This window comes from Neoarius graeffei, chromosome 3, assembly GCF_027579695.1.
Source record: "Neoarius graeffei isolate fNeoGra1 chromosome 3, fNeoGra1.pri, whole genome shotgun sequence".
Lineage (NCBI taxonomy): Eukaryota > Metazoa > Chordata > Actinopteri > Siluriformes > Ariidae > Neoarius > Neoarius graeffei.
In genome coordinates this window covers 114,776,193-114,791,005 of record NC_083571.1, presented here as the reverse complement: position 1 = coordinate 114,791,005, position 14,813 = coordinate 114,776,193, and the positions used below count along the sequence as shown (strand labels likewise).

Sequence of the window (14,813 nt, the reverse complement as noted above, 5' to 3'; positions counted from 1 at the left end):
GCGACCAAATGCGTCATTGGCTGCGACCAGCCGCTACAGTCAGAGCCAGAGGCAGAACCAGAAATCTCTGCTGGCAGGGTGTGATTTGTTAACTAACACCACTGAATGGGATATCTTTGGCGCTTCGTGCACCACATCCGACAGAATGAGGTGTCAGAACACTCATGTAAACAATAAAAGCGAGAATAACAGAACAAAACGTCAAGCAACCGAAAACAATACTCACTCCCAAAGCTTTTTAGCAGCAGCTTGGATTTCAGAAATCGCTGCTCATTCTCAGCTCGAAAGCGAATCAAGCGGTGTGTTTCCTCTGGATAACAACTTAAAACACGTAAATAATGGAGAAAATACATTTATGACAATCTTTCGCCGCGGGAACCGCCATCTTTCTGAAATCCGCATGAAATCTCACTGAAATCCGCATGGCATTGTGGGAAATCACTCAAACCCCTTCGTTCGGAGTCAGCTCCAGGAAAATCTCCGTTTGGAGGGGTACAGAAGCCCTACCCCTTCCCCTACCCCTCCGCGTTAACTGGGATTGGGATACCCCTACCCCTTCACGTGAACGCGCAAAATGGAGGGGAAGGGCCAAGGGGTTGGTCCAAGGGGTGAAATGGGGTTCGGCCTTAGTAACAGTCAGAAGCAAGTGTTCAGACATGGGAAAGCCTTCAAGACGGAAAGTTTGGGAGTTTCTCGGGACCATGACGAGCTGCGATTTCTTGTATTACTAACTTCAAGCGAGAAAAGGACAAGCTGTTGAGGGAGCGTCTGCTATAACGTAAGTTTTGAAAATACTACAACGTTAAACGATAAAATACAAGTTTGTAATGACGCCCACATTTGGGACGGTCTCGGAAACGGCTCGAATTTCCAATCTTCCTTCATGCTGGCCATGAAAAATAATAAGCAGTGTTCTCTCAGACCACACAGATGGTGTTAAAGCTACTCTCTTTCCACTTTAATTTGTGTGCCCCACCTCTGTGCATCAATTTAAAATGCCATCAGGGGTCTAATCCTCAAATCCCACAGCCTTTCTCCTGCCTAAAGAGTCTCTCTCACACACACACGGAGTAGAAAATGGCTCCGAGCTTTCTCATGTCTTACATCACTAGTTTTCACTCCGGATCTCGAGATTTTAAAGCTGGTAATGGAACAGAAATGAAGCGGCTCTGGTACACACAGTGTTCGCGAACGCTCTCTATATTACACACACGAGACCCTGACACTATGAAAAGTGGATGGCTTCATCCATCACCCTCCATCTCCATCCTCTTAATGGGGATTGAACAGTAACAGAGACCAGATTACACTGCACTAATTCCCTGCCTCTATGGAAGTGCACGTCCCAGAGACCATCAAACATCATGATAAAATGCTACTGCATTAATAAGAAGTCGTCTCACTGATGTGCAGCACTTTTCATTCACTTCCTGTATCAAATTGAACTCTAATCAGAATTCCTGAGTGAAAACAAAATTTCGGAAATGCTGGATCTAAACCCGTAAATCAACTGTTGTGATTATAGCTTCGATTATTTGTATGGATGTCTGGGAAAATCCGTCGGATGTCACCGCAGATAACTTCTAATAAACGGCCAAATAGGACATAAAATCGAGTTTGGTCCACAATGAAACTTTTCCGCCACCTCTACTTGAAGAAAACATAAATATTCTTTCCCAAGCAACATGTGAATGCTTTCATTTTGGTTATTTTATAACCTTGCCTTGGCTGCTTATAAAGATCATAATGAGTAAGGAGTACATTTAATAAATACAGCACTTGCGTTGTAAGTGATAATTTGCAAGTTATTCCACATTTGTCTTTTGTTAGCAATGAAGGAGCCAGCTCCCTGAGGGGACCGATGTACATTTTCCTCCTTGAACAGCAAACGGTTTAGTCAATGTTCTAGATTTAACAAGCGAATACGCCTGTATTTAGATCCCTTGAGCCATGCTGAGTTGACGTAATTCTGAAAACCAGGAAGGAACTCATAGTTGAGAAGACTACCCCGAGCTGACATGTAGGAATTTCAGGGTGACTCTGTGCTTTCTTTGGCTGTTCCTGGTTGGAGGCTGGGAATTACAGGTTGCGACCTTTGTCTTCATTTAGCCACATCCTTTAAAATTGTTCAGTAATGTTTTTCCATACAACGACGACTACTACTGTCGTCCTGGATATGACTTTAAACTGCGACCGTTGGTGAGTCTCTGGTCCAGGAGGACTTGAGTATTGGGGAAAGTGGAGTTACCCCTTAATCACCATTGCTCCCAGGAACGCTCTGACCCGGAGTGGTAGCACCTGCCTGGGTTCCAGCTCGGGGTTCAATAGTACATCACATCACCTAATAAGGTGCTGGTAGCAGGGTGCTTTTCAGTGCGATGTTGCAGAAGAGCCCAACAGGGTCAATGGCGCACCACCAGATGGCATGCAGAAGAGCCACTCAAACGGCCAACAGATGGCATCACTCGGCAAGTCAGTTGTCACTGCGGGGCAACTTCTGTAAGGATTTATTCTTGACCAAGAAGGCATTAATCTATTTTGTGACCCTCTGTTTAGCTAGAAACAGTATTTTGCTTAAAATTCCATTGCTATCATAAGAACATATTGCCCTGTGCTATCAAGAATAGGCTGTGCGTAAGAAATGGCCTTTGATATCTGTCTGAACATTCTATCAGAACATTCTGCTCATTATTGATCAGAAATGTGTCTGAACATTTTGCTTATTATTGATGTAATTAAGATGTGACCTGCTCAGACCAAGGTCTCCTCACTTGCACGTAGTCTTTCTTCCCCCCTACACACACACTCACTCACATGCAGTCTGCACCCACACACATATAAAATCTGCTGTAGTCTTTGTCTTTTCGGTGACTTGTGAATAAAGACTGTGAAAGATTCTTGTTCCTGTCTTTCTTCGCGATTCGTCCCAGAATTCTGGGTGACACGAAGGGACCGATCTGCGAGAGGGTGATCGCTCCGGTTGGAGCAAGAGGAAGAGACGGTGAATCTCTGACCTAACAACTTCCATACCCGTCAGGTCTGTGGCACTTTTGTGCACCACTTGGCATCAAGTCTGGAGGTCCAGAGAGACAACACAATGGGGGCATGACATCATTTGTCTTACCTTACTGTGCAAGGCGCTTTGTTAGGAAAGGAAAAGAGTCTGCGAGAGCTCACACAGCCAGACATTTCCATGGCGGCTCGGCTGGGCTGTTCGTGCCACTGCTGCAGGCAACTCTGTCACTTTGGTTCGACATCCTAATGAAGCAGTCATCAATGCTAGCGATGGACAGCCGCCGCCAACGACTACTACTACCACCACCATCTTCTCCCACTTCTATGTAGGGTCAATAGATTTGACAAGTCTCTTCCATACTGCACGATTGCTCACTTCTTGTCCAGACAGGCCTTTCTAATATTTTTTAACCATCTTTGTTTTGGTCTTCCTGTTTTTCTTTTTTCTTCCACCACCATGTCCATCACTCTTCTACCAACATACATTACTTTTACATTACATGGCGTTTAGCAGACACTCTTATCCAGAGCGACATACAACGAGTGCAAAAGTCAGGTACATGAAGTGCTAAACTTCTAGACAAGAAAGTTCTAGTGCCAACTGAACAAGTGACAGCAATACTGAGTGTAATATTCTGCTGAAGTACCAATACTCAAACAGCCAAGGAAATAAACCAACCATATAAAGTGTAACTAAATAAAGAACCCAAAACGGCTAACCCCAGGTTCAACCGTACACAGCCTGGGTTGGTCAAGACCGAAACGCAGGGAGGAAGGGGAGAGGTGCTGCCTGAAGAGGTGAGTCTTCAGTCTGCGCTTGAAGGTGGTCAGGGAGTCAGCAGGTCTGACCTCAATGGGAAGGTTGTTCCACCAAAGGGGAAGCAGGACAGACAGCAGTCTTGAGCGGGCTAGGCAGGAGCGGAAAGGAAAGGAGAAGGGGCCAGATGACCAGTAGTAGCAGAGCGTAGGGATCTGGCTGGTGTGTAGTGGTGGATCAGACTCTGGAGAGCCTGGTAAGCTAGCACTAATGTCTTAAATTTGATACGAGCTGCAATAGGTAGCCAGTGCAGGTCAGCAAGCAGAGGGGTGACATGGGAAGAACGAGGGAGGTTGTAGACCAGGTGAGCTGCAGTGTTCTGGATGAGCTGGAAGGACAGCGAGGAAAGAGATGCAGTTGTCCAAGCGAGAGATGATCAGCACTTGAACCAGGAGCTGAGTAGATTAGGTGGTAAGAAAAGGGCAGATCCTCTGGATGTTGCAGAGGACACATCTGGGTCACTGCAGCGATGTTCACCGAGGAGGAGAGTTTGTCGTCGAACACGACCTCTAGGTTCTTCGCCCTGGGTGAAGGAGACCTAGAGATGTCCCTCATGGAGATGACAATGTCCAGGGATGGAGAGGATGGAGCGGGAATGTAGATTATCTCTGTCTGGCCTGGGTTGAGCTTCAGGTGATGGTTGTCCAGCCAGCTCTGGATGTCACGCAGGCAAGCAGAGATCTGTGTGTCAGATACTTCTCCTCGCTCCTCATCACATGACCATACCACTGCAACCTCCTTTCCTGTACCTTCTCTGATATCTTCCCTACTTTCGTTGTCCCTCTAATTCTTTTCATTTCTAAATGGATTCCACATTTCCATGGTATCCAGCTTCTTCTCATGAACCTTCTTCACATGCCATCTTTCTGCTGAATACAGCACCACTGACTTGTACACTTGTCCTTTCACTCTCGCACTTATTCTCCGGTCACACAACACTCCTGACACTTGTAATAAATGCAGAGGTAGGAGAAATATCTTTAAGTGGAATGAAATGAAAGCATTTTTCTCTCTTAACCAGCTTTTAAAATGCTGGAACTTTTCCTTCTGATTGAGATACACGCAAAAAGAGAGAGACACATTTCAGTTCAGGAAAACTTTTAAAAACTATGTACAGTATAAAAAAGTTTTCCAGGCCACTACACACTATCGCACTATCCTGACATCCGAAGACAGCGAGCAGTTACAGCGCGATCTAGCCAATGCTGAGGGGTGGAGTTGTGAATCGAACATGCAGTATAATGCCAACAAGTGCAAAATATTAACCGTCACGCGGAAAAAAACTCCAATCATTCACGACTACCACCTGGGCAGCACGTGCCTTCAACGAACTGATGAAGAAAAAGACCTGGGCGTGGTTATTTCAAGTAATTTAAAATGGGATTCGCACGTCTGCTCAATAGTCAACAAGGCTAACCGGATGCTTGGCTTTCTAAAAAGATCCTGTCCCTTGCTGACGGAAATTCAAGTGAGGAGGACTTTATATTTGTCGCTTGTCAAGTCACAGCTCTGTTACGTGTCTGAAGTATGGTCCCCTGCTAGTGTCAACCTTAGAGCCTGTTAGAGAGAGTCCAATGACGTGCAACGCGCTGGATACTACAACAGCGTATTGGGGATGCTACTTACTCAGACAGACTCAGAAGCCTGCACTTGCTTCCTCTGACTTATGATAGGGAGATTAGAGACTTAGTCTTTGTATATAAATGCATTAATAGCCAAACAGATTTGAACATAAACCTCTATGTGTCTTTTGTAACTCATGACCGGTCTTAGCCTGGGCCCACCCATCCTAAGCGTGACGCAACACGAGGGCCTGTTGCGAGCTTAGTCTGGCAAGGCAAGCTATCTACAGCTCTTCCAAGCTCCCGAAAAATCGGGAGCCAATCAACTTTGAGCATCTCCAACGGCCCTGGGTAGAGGCGTGTTCAAGGCACTGACGTAGTAGAACTGCGACCGGAAGCCATAGATTGTTTACAGAATCTATGCCGGAAGCGCTTCATTCACTAGAAACATTACGAGCATGGAGCAAGTTCTCATTGAAAACGGAGCAAAGAGCAGCCCTGGAGGTATTTATTGAAAGGAAGGACGTTTTCGCCTTGCTCCCGACCGGCTTCGGCAAGAGTTTAATCTACCAGTTAGCCCCGTCGCGTCACATACGTCAGAGGAAAGAGTGATGTGATTGGTTTAAGCTTCGTCACAGCCTTTTCTGGCTTCGACCAGTAGCAAACTGAGGCATTTCAGGGAGGCGGGTCAACCACGCACTTTGGGAAACGGTTGGACTTAATATCTTTGCCAGACCAAATGCTCGCAGAGTTTTGAAGTCGCGTTAGCCAGACTAGACCGGTCTAGGGCCCAAAACCCGAAATTAATTTTAAAACCTGCACACTGCAGAACTTCAACTTATCAGGCCTCATCCTTCAATAGGATTGTTAAACCATGGAACTATGTATGTAAATATTTTTCCCCAGATAAATTCCGTAGCCTCCCTGTTTTCAAATCATCCCTATTAGAGCTGTACTTTGAATTACTGACCTCCATCTATAATACGGACTTTTCATGTACTTGGTCTGTGTACCGTAACTGTGGTTGCCACAGATCAATTTAGTCTAATTTTAATTGTATGATTTTTCTCTTTTATACCTTCGGGGAAACGCCTTGCGTGGGTCGCCCGTTCGCGTTCTCCCCTTTGGGCTGACTTACTTTATTATGTTTTTTTTTTTTAATGTTTATTTCTTTTTTTTTATGTTTATTTTGTAACAGTCCAATAAAGTTGGTAAAATAAAAAAAATTAAAAAATAAAATACACGTTGATAATATCGGTGTGTCATTACATCCAAAATGGGATATGATAGTGTGATCATTCCTGGCTTTGTAGCATTATTATTATTATTATTGTTGTTATTTATTACATGAATGTTTATTTGCCTCGTGCCCAGCTCTTTCTCACCTTGTGCAGTGAGGCGAGGAAGGTTTCCAGAGGCACAGCTCCACTCAGCAGGGGCTTTGGGCTCGACAGCTCAGGAACCTCCTCCATTAGCCTCTTCCTCTTCTTACTGGGAGCTACAGGAGCTGGCTTGGGCACCAACTACATACACACACACACACACACACACACACACACACACACACAGGAGAAATGCTGCTATTTTTCCCCGAGAAAGAATACGACCTTGAGTTTGTAAAAACTTGAAGAAGTACTTAGTGAGTACCAAAGCGGTTGTAAGTATTTGCACTACTATGTATGTACTACTTAGTAGTGCAAATAAGTACTTGAAGTTCTCATGAAACATGATAAAGCAGTGAACACAAGTCTTCATTATCCCTCTTTTTTTTTTGACAACTTAGGGGGGAAACAGGCCTTTCACACAAAAGCACAGAGTTTTTAACTGCCCACAGAAAACTAGAATATTTTTTACCCTCTCTGAGTTTACTGCACTTATCCTTCAGACGTTTATCATTAATCTCTGTTCCACACGAACCTGGAGGACGTGCTTGTTGTCCTTGGATTGCAGAGCTGCGGACACGTTTGCCACAGAGACGCCAGGTTTAATCTCGGAGGGCACAAGAGTTTTGGCGAGCTGAAAGCACAAAGACAGAGGATTTAAACACGGAATACGGTCCAGCTTTTTTTCTGATCATCGTTCAACTTCGCACTGAAATCGAGCTCCTGTTTATCACAGCTTCTCTCGCTCGGATGTTCTGAAAGTGGTAAATGATCAGAAGGAAATATTTGAGACAAGAACTAAAAACCAGTTGAACTTTTCAAATCGGGGGGGAACATTTTTCACCTCCCCTCAATTTCTTGAGTAAATGGAACACCATTACAAACACACGCATCTAGAAACACTTATTAGGAGGGGTGTAACAATCAGATGATTTGGAGAGATGCAGATTGATGCATCAATTTAAAAGGCAATAACTGAAATGAACCCAGCCAACAATCATAAATCGATTAATACAATTTTTTTTTTTTTTTTAAATGTGTGTACACCTCGGACCCACAGTAATTGGCCAACGTTGTTGTGTTTACCCTGCCATACATATGTGCATTTTTTTCCTCCCCCCTCCCCTAACTTGTAACAATTTTTTTTTAATACTTATTTTATTAATTTTAGGATTGATGGTGAAGCGAATAAAATAAAAAATAAATAAATAAGAAAGATAGTTAATACATTGTCATAATTTGTGAGAATTTATTCTAAGTTGATTTGCACTAAAAGTGCAATTAAATTATGATTAAGAATCAATTATCAAAAAAGTTTTTTTTTTTAAATAAATGTATGTATACCCTGGGCCCACAGTAATTGGCTAACACTGTTGTGTTTACCCTGCCATACATACATACATATTTTATTTACTTTCTTCTTTTTTTTTCTTCCCCCCCTTTATTTAACTAAAGATTTTTATTACTTTTTAGGACTGATGGTGAAGCTAATTTATAAAAAAAAAAAAAAAAGTGTAATATTATTAATACATTGCAGGCTGGGGCGGCACGGTGGTGTAGTGGTTAGCGCTGTCGCCTCACAGCAAGAAGGTCCTGGGTTTGAGCCCCGGGGCCGGCGAGGGCCTTTCTGTGCGGAGTTTGCATGTTCTCCCCGTGTCCGCGTGGGTTTCCTCCGGGTGCTCCGGTTTCCCCCACAGTCCAAAGACATGCAGGTTAGGTTAACTGGTGACTCTAAATTGAGCGTAGGTGTGAATGTGAGTGTGAATGGTTGTCTGTGTCTATGTGTCAGCCCTGTGATGACCTGGTGACTTGTCCAGGGTGTACCCCGCCTTTCACCCGTAGTCAGCTGGGATAGGCTCCAGCTTGCCTGCGACCCTGTAGAAGGATAAAGCGGCTAGAGATAATGAGATGAGATGAGATGAGACATTGCAGGCTTGGAGTACTCGAGTCCGACTCGTGACTTGACTTGGACTTGCGCACTGATAACTCAGACTCGTACATTAACTGCATTCGGACTTGTAAATTGGAGACGAGGACTCTGATTTTTTCTTTATTTTTTGTAACATGCCATAATAATTTGGCATAAGATATTTATATCTACATTAATTTTGTACTAATTTCATGCAAGAGTGTCACACCTGCGCGCCTTGGCGTGTGCATCAGATAGACTCTCGGGGGCGCTCTGGACAGCACACACGCTAAGCGGACTCTCGCGCCTGCACAGGATTAAGGCGCAATCAGTGCGCTGATATAAAAACTGTGTGAAAACACACTTACTTTGCAAAGTATTGAGTTGCGTTGCTGAGACATTACCGAGCCTTATTTCCTTGTTTGGTTTCCTGATCCCTGATTTCCTGTTTCTCGTCTTTGATTCTGCTGAGTCTACGATAGCCTGTTTGTGTCTCGCTCGACCTATCGCCTGTTTCACCGTTTTACGATTTTGCCTGCCGTTCTGGATTGTTTACCGTCTTCACTTGTATTAATAAACACACCTTCTACACTCACATCCGTCTCCCAACCGTCTCTGACAGAATACTTCACACTCCCTGATAAAGAGAAGCACATTCACCTGTTCATACGCCATGTTCAGGAACAAACTAATGTTAATGGCGCTGAAACAGACACCGTCACATGGTGCGGGTGGAGTCTTGGACTCGACTCAGTTTTCTTTAATAACTTGAACACTGGGGACTCGAGACTGGACTCGGACTCGAGGTTTAGTGACTCGACTACAGCACTGATACATTGTTCAATTATCAAAAAAAGGATTGTTTTTTCCTTTTAATGTATACCATGGACCCACAGTAACTGGCTAATGCTGTTGTGTTTCCCCTACCATACATACATACATTTTTTTCCTCCCCCCACCCCTTCTTTAACTTGTAAATATTTTTTTTATTACTTATTTTTTATTAATTTCAGGATTGATGAAGCTAATCAAATAAATAAATAAATAAATAAATAAATAAATAAATAGTCATAATTCGATATATTTAATTCTAAGTTGATTTGCACTAAAAGTGTAATTAAATTTCAGCATGATAGATTTTTAATTTTTTTTTTTTTTAAACCAATGTGTAAATAAGTTAGCAAGATGATTGGCCCAGAACAGTGCTACCTAAAATAATCCTTCTCCTCCCCAGATTCTGAACAGAGCTGGTCAGAGGCTACTAAACTAAATCGCTGAATCTTTTTGGAGCATCATCAAATATTGAATCGTTGCCTTATGATCTGAAATCGTATTGTATCATGTAGAAGCCTGAGGTTTGCATTTCTTCTTATTTGACAATATGAAAATGTTACATGAGCTGCTTTTTCATGTGAGCTACCTAAAAATGCTGTGATTAAATTAATTTAGCATGAGGCTGGATGGTTGGAATTTTTCTTAAATTTTCAAATAAAGAATCTCTCTCTCACACACACACACACACCTCAGGCAGAAGGTGGACACGTTCGTATGTGCGGTGGAAGGGCAGATTGAGAACGGAGCATCGGCTGTAGGGTAGAGGAGGAGGCTGCAGCTCTAACATCAGATCAGACCGGTGAGACTGAGAAGGAGGAGGCTGAGTGTACTGCTCTGGACACACAACGTGAAGTGGCTAACACACACACACAAAAAAAGAAAATATCCACACCATTACAGAACCACAGTTTGAACGTGTCCCTAACCCATGACCTCAAGGTTTGATTTTGCTCTCACACACATACACACACCATGCAGAAGTGGAATCACGGTGTTTACCTGAACCTCCTTCAGGAGTTTGGAAACCTGGTGGAAGTTGAGGCGTGTGTCGATGGGACAGTACACACACTTCATGGCCAGGGGTTGATAAGGAGCCAAAGTGTCCAGGTAGGAGAAATCAGGCTCTGCATGGAACGGCACAAAAAGCTCAGATTAAACACTGGTCTTAAATCTTTCCCACAGGTTATCTGCTTAATGTTGTTATTTTTACATTCATAATAAGTGTCCTGTTCCTTCGATTGCTTGCGTTCTGATATAAGCGAGAGCGGGGGATACGTAAGGGAGCAGGAGCTCACAGCTGATCTTGTTTAATAATTATTCGCCAAAGGTGACGTGAATATTGATGAATAATAACCGAGACGAAGTCGAGGTACCAGTCAAAAGTTTGGACACGCCTTCTAAATCAATGGTTTATTTTTATTAATTAAAAAACACTTCATGTCTTAAAGTAATGATGGCTGTCATTTCTCTTTACTTAGTTGTTCGGTTCTTGACATAATATCGATTACTACAGTTGTAGAATTTACTATTTACTGTTTGGTCTCAAATGCATTTCCTGCTTTCTGAATTGCACTAATTGACTTTTGACGAGGCACACTTGTTAATTGAAAAGCATTCCAGGTGACTCGCTCATGAAGCTGGTTAAAATGATGCCAATAGTGTGCAAAAAGTAATCAAGGTAAACTAGCTACTTTGAAGAATCTAAAAGATGAACCTTTTTTTTGTTTACTACATTATTCTGTAGGTTATTTCATAGTTTTGAGGTCTTCAGTATCGTTCTACAATGTAGAAAACATTCCAAATACAGAAAACCTATGAACGTCAAAACTTTTAACTGGTATAAAATGTGATGAAAGTAAAGACGAAAAAATAACAGAAAAGTGACAATTACGTTGACTTCAACAAATAATGAACCCTGAAACAAGTAAGTAAAGAGCAGCATCTCTCCCCAGGGATTTCAAACAGCATCCTGGTAAACTCATCTCATCTCATTATCTCTAGCCGCTTTATCCTGTTCTACAGGGTCGCAGGCGAGCTGGAGCCTATCCCAGCTGACTACGGGCGAAAGGCGGGGTTCACCCTGGACAAGTCGCCAGGTCATCACAGGGCTGACACATAGACACAGACAACCATTCACACTCACATTCACACCTACGCTCAATTTAGAGTCACCAGTTAACCTAACCTGCATGTCTTTGGACTGTGGGGGAAACCGGAGCACCCGGAGGAAACCCATGCGGACACGGGGAGAACATGCAAACTCCACACAGAAAGGCCCTCGCCGGCCACGGGACTCGAACCCGGAGCTTCTTGCTGTGAGGTGACAGCACTAACCACTACACCACCGTGCCGCCATCCTGGTAAACTGTCATTCTGAAATAGCATTTTGCTTCTTGAAATAGCGTCAAAATCCACCCCGTGTGTTTCATAAATACATTCAGTCGGTAAACAGGAAGTCGATCTGTGACAGACCTGAAAACGATAAACATGGTATAGAACCCCAAGCTCAAGCTCTGTACCAAATATCAAGCAGCTGTGATCTGTAGTTGCTGAGAAAAGTGTTACGAAAATTTTGTAAATCCACCCTATATGCTTTGTAAATACATTCAGTCGGTAAACAGGACGTCGATGTGCGACAGACCTGAAAACGGTATAGAACCCCAAGCTGAAGTTTGGTACCAAGTGGCAATGACTTGTGGTTGCTGAGAAAAAGGGTGTTTTGGACAGACGGAAATAAGGAGATACGGACGGACAGAGGTAAACCAGTATAACCCCCCCAGAGCAGGGGTATAATAATAATAATAATAATAATAATAATAATAATAATAATAATAGAACGAATTCAGAATTCAGCTTGTTGGTCTGGATCAGCTGTGTGTGTAAATCAGACAAATAATGGATTAATTAAAAATAATAATAAGAATTCAAACTCCCAGACTCCCCTCCTAGAACTGCCACCTTATTGTGGTGGAGGGGTTTGTGTGCTTGAATGATCCTAGGAGCTATGTTGTCGGGGGCATTATGCCCCTGTTAGGGTTTCCCAAGGCAGACAGGTCCTAAGTGACAGGCCAGACCAAGAGCAGTTCACCAAAAACCCCCTATGGAGAAAAAATCCAGGACCGTGACGTCGCCCGGTAGGACGCAGCCGGGGCCCCACCCTGGAGCCAGGCCCGGGGTTGGGGCTTGTATGCGAGCGCTTGGTGGCCGGGCCTTTGCCCATGGGGCCTGGCCGGGCTCAGCCCGAAGAGGTGACGTGGGCCCGACCTCCTGTGGGTTCACCACCCACAGAGGTAGCAGTAGGGGTTTGGTGCAGTGTGGATTGGGTGGCAGTCGAAGGCAGGGGCCTCGACGACCTGATCCCCGGACACAGCGGCTGGCTGTTGGGACATGGAATGTCACTTCGCTGGGGGGGAAGGAGCCTGAGCTTGTGCGGGAGGTTGAGAGGTACCGGCTAGAGATAGTCGGGCTCACCTCCACGCACGGCTTGGGCTCTGGAACCCAGCTCCTCGAGAGGGGCTGGACTTTCCACTTCTCTGGAGTCGCCCGTGGTGAGCAGCGGCGGGCTGGTGTGGGCTTGCTTATAGCTCCCCAGCTCAGCCGCCATGTGTTGGAGTTTACCCCAGTGAACGAGAGGGTCGCCTCTCTGCGCCTTAGGATTGGGGAGAGGGCTCTTGCTGTTGTTTGTGCCTACGGGCCAAATAGCAGTATAGAGTATCCGGCCTTCTTGGAGTCCCTGGGAGAGGTACTGAGGGGTGCTCAGACTGGGGACTCCATTGTGCTACTGGGGGACTTCAATGCTCACATGGGCGACGACAGTGACACCTGGAGGGGCGTGGTTGGGAGGAACGGCCTCCCCGATCTGAACCCGAGTGGTGTTTTGTTATTGGACTTCTGTGCTAGTCACGGTTTGTCCATAACGAACACCATGTTCGAGCATAGGGGTGTCCATAAGTGCACGTGGCACCAGGACACCTTAGGTCGGAGGTCGATGATCGACTTTGTAGTCGTTTCATCTGATCTCCGGCCCTATGTCTTGGACACTCGGGTGAAGAGAGGGGCTGAGCTGTCAACTGATCACCACCTGGTGGTGAGTTGGATCCGCTGGCGGAGGAGGAAGCTGGACAGACCTGGCAGGCCCAAACGTATGGTGAGGGTCTGCTGGGAACGTCTGGCCGAGCACTCTGTTGGGGAGGTCTTTAACTCCCACCTCCGGGAGAGCTTTTCCCAGCTTCCGAGGGAGGCGGGGGACATTGAGTCTGAGTGGACCATGTTCTCTACCTCCATTGTGGACGCGGCTGTTCAGAGCTGTGGCCGCAAGGTCTCCGGTGCCTGTCGTGGCGGCAATCCCCGAACCCGGTGGTGGACACCGGAAGTAAGGGATGCCGTCAAGCTGAAGAAGGAGTCCTATCGGGCCATGTTGACCTCCGGGACTCCTGAGGCAGCCGACGGGTATCGGCAGGCCAGGCATGCTGCAGCTCAGGCAGTTGCGGAGGCAAAAACTCGGAACTGGGAGGAGTTCGGGGAGGCCATGGAGAAGGACTATCGGTCGGCCTCGAAGAAATTCTGGCAAACCGTCTGGCGCCTCAGGAGGGGGAAGCAGTACTCTGCCAACACTGTTTACAGTGCGGGTGGGGAGCTGTTGACCTCGACTGGGGACATTGTCAGGCGGTGGAAGGAATACTTTGAGGATCTCCTCAATCCCACAGTCATGTCTTCCACTGAGGAGACTGAGGCTGATGACTCAGAGGTGGACTCGTCCATTACCCAAGCCGAAGTCACTGAGGTGGTTTGCAAGCTCCTCGGTGGCAAGGCACCGGGGGTGGATGAGATCCGCCCTGAGTATCTCAAGTCTCTGGATGTTGTGGGGCTGTCTTGGTTGACACGCCTCTGCAACATCGCGTGGCGGTCGGGGACAGTGCCTCTGGAGTGGCAGACTGGGGTGGTGGTCCCTCTTTTTAAGAAAGGGGACCGGAGAGTGTGCTCCAATTATAGGGGAATCACACTTCTCAGCCTCCCAGGGAAAGTTTACTCCAGGGTACTGGAGAGGAGAATTCGACCAATAGTCGAACCTCGGATCCAGGAGGAACAATGCGGTTTTCGTCCTGGTCGCGGAACACTGGACCAGCTCTATACCCTTCATAGGGTGCTCGAGGATTCATGGGAGTTTGCCCAACCAGTCCACATGTGCTTTGTGGATCTGGAGAAGGCATTCGACCGTGTCCCCCGTGGTATTCTGTGGGGGGTGCTTCGGGAGTATGGGGTTCGGGGCTCTTTGCTAAGGGCTGTCCGGTCCC

At 45.6% G+C, this 14,813-nt stretch overlaps 1 protein-coding gene across 2 annotated transcripts in view; it reads right to left on the bottom strand.

Moving 5' to 3' along the window:
* ints9 (integrator complex subunit 9) overlaps window positions 1-14,813 on the bottom strand; it is a 69,591-nt gene that overhangs the window by 15,227 nt on the left and 39,551 nt on the right. For both annotated transcript variants that reach the window (XM_060917941.1, XM_060917942.1), the window contains 4 exons: window positions 10,519-10,643; window positions 10,208-10,375; window positions 7,312-7,410; window positions 6,780-6,917 (listed from right to left, as the gene is read on the bottom strand). In XM_060917941.1, the coding sequence (XP_060773924.1) occupies window positions 6,780-6,917; window positions 7,312-7,410; window positions 10,208-10,375; window positions 10,519-10,643 (530 nt within the window). The remainder of the gene's footprint in view (window positions 1-6,779; window positions 6,918-7,311; window positions 7,411-10,207; window positions 10,376-10,518; window positions 10,644-14,813) is intronic.